Genomic DNA, 1,984 nt, shown 5'->3' with positions numbered 1-1,984 from the left:
CTCCACACCTGCCGCAGCTGCAAACGCCGCCCGCAGGTAGGTGGGCTCCCCCTTCCTGGTCCTGGCAGCTCGCGGGGACCTGTCTCGGGTTCTGGGAGGAACCAGGTGGGCAGCCTGCGGGGCGGGGCCAGGGCACCGAGGCCCCCAGTCACCTTCCTTCCCGAGGTCCCGGATTCGAGGTTTCCAGGCCGTGGGACAGTCTGCTTTTCACCCCCCCCCCCCCCCCGGCCACCCCATAAGTAAAAGCATGTGTCTCCTCTTCCCAGCAGCTTGTGGGGACCCGGCCTTAGAACAGGAAAGTGACTTCTCCACTCGTGAGGATTCTTAGCCGAGGGGCGGGGACATGCCCTGAGGCTTCATTTTTTTTTTCGTGTTTTTTTTTAATTTCAGAGAGGAAGGGAGAGGGAGAGAGAGATAGAAACATCAAAGATGAGAGAGAATCATGGATCGGCTGCCTCCTGCACGTTCCCTACTGGGGATTTAGCCCACAACCCAGGCCTGTGCCCCGACCGGGAATCAAACCGTGACCTCCTGGTTCATAGGTCGATGCTCAACCACTGAGCCACACGGACCGGGCTGTGCGACTGTTTTCATATCAGACGGTCCGTCCCATTGCAGACCTAACTGAGCACGGCCATGCCTGTGTGTTCACTGTAGAAGGGAATGCGGTCACACTCCTCCGGTTCAAGGCCCCACAAGTCAGTTACAGGCCGCCACTCCCTCCCGCCCCTTCCCTTGACTCAGCGCCCTCATCCTCAATGTCATTGATTTTTGTTCTGTCACTCAGAGCATTTCCCGGGAGGAAGGAAGTGGGGGGAGGGACGAGGAGGATGTCCCCAGCTGACTCAGCTCCCACACAGATGTCATCTTCCATTAAGTCCCACACATCTGCTTAGGTCTCAGTAGTCAGACCTTGAGTCACATGGTCACACCTAGCTGCAAGGGAGGCAGGGAATTGTAGTCACATGGTCACACCTAGCTGCAAGGGAGGCGGGGAATTGTAGTCACATGGTCACACCTAGCTGCAAGGGGGGCGGGGAATTGTAGTCACATGGTCACACCTAGCTGCAAGGGAGGTGGGGAATTGTCTTTAGCTGGTCATGTGACTCTCCGTCCAAAATTGGATTATTGTTTCTAAAAGAGAAGAGGGGGCGGGCATTGGCTAGAGAACCAGGATTCTGCTCCATGTGCCTTCTAAAGCTTCTGATATCATTTGAGGGAAAAGGAAATTCGATAAACTTGGTTTGAGGATTTGCTTCATTTTCCCATTGAAGTAACTAGCAGGGTCCTGGGTTGAATGGCAGAGTAGCAGAGAAGAAGCCAAAGTCTCCAAGGGAATCTTACGTCAGTGAGCCTGTGTCGACATTGACGTTTCCACCCGGGTTTTGGATGCTGCTAACTAGCAGCCATTCCGGGCAACTGAGTCACGACGAGGAGAAGGCTCTCAGGACCCTGCAGCTCGCCTGAGCTCTAAGGGACGCAGATTTGCTAAAAGGATTGCGCGTCTGACAGCACAGTGACGTCAGCCTCCTGCCCAGGCCCGAGGTCACAGGTTACTAAGCGTCTGTCACCCTAATGGATCGAGAGGCAGCATCTCCAGCGGCTAAGGACTCTGAAGCCACCGTGCGGGTCCGACCTGCGCCCCCTCATGTAAACCCCCTGGGCTCTGTCTCCTGGACGGAGCGGCCTCCCAGCACTGGCCGCCCCCGCTTCTCAGCCATTGCACCTGCCGAGCCCCCCCACTCTCCCCCATTTCCTCAAGGTCTCCCGGGTCCCCCACAGCCCGCCTTCCCACCGTGTGACCTCTGCGTGCACAGATTCCTATGGTCCTTGAAAAGCCAGCTCAAAACTCAGGTGACCTCTGACCTCTAACCTCCCTAGGAGTTGTGACTCGTGCTTACTGTTCATCAGAAAAGACTAGCTCCACCTTGCTCAGCCTCCCCCCTGCTCAGCCTCCTCCCTGCATAGCCTCCCCCCTGCTCAG

The 1,984-nt window shown here is 56.8% G+C and overlaps 1 protein-coding gene across 1 annotated transcript in view; it reads left to right on the top strand.

Annotated features, from left to right (window-relative positions):
* The window catches only part of ANKRD55 (ankyrin repeat domain 55), a 24,605-nt gene that overhangs the window by 17,776 nt on the left and 4,845 nt on the right, over positions 1–1,984 (top strand). Inside the window, exon 7 of the mRNA XM_014546037.1 lies at positions 619–698. Within this exon, the coding sequence (XP_014401523.1) occupies positions 619–698 (80 nt within the window). The remainder of the gene's footprint in view (positions 1–618; positions 699–1,984) is intronic.

Source organism: Myotis brandtii, unplaced genomic scaffold, assembly GCF_000412655.1.
Source record: "Myotis brandtii unplaced genomic scaffold, ASM41265v1 scaffold426, whole genome shotgun sequence".
In the NCBI taxonomy this organism is placed as follows: Eukaryota; Metazoa; Chordata; class Mammalia; order Chiroptera; family Vespertilionidae; genus Myotis; species Myotis brandtii.
The sequence above is the reverse complement of the archived record's forward strand: the minus strand, read 5'-3'. Positions and strand labels throughout refer to the sequence as shown.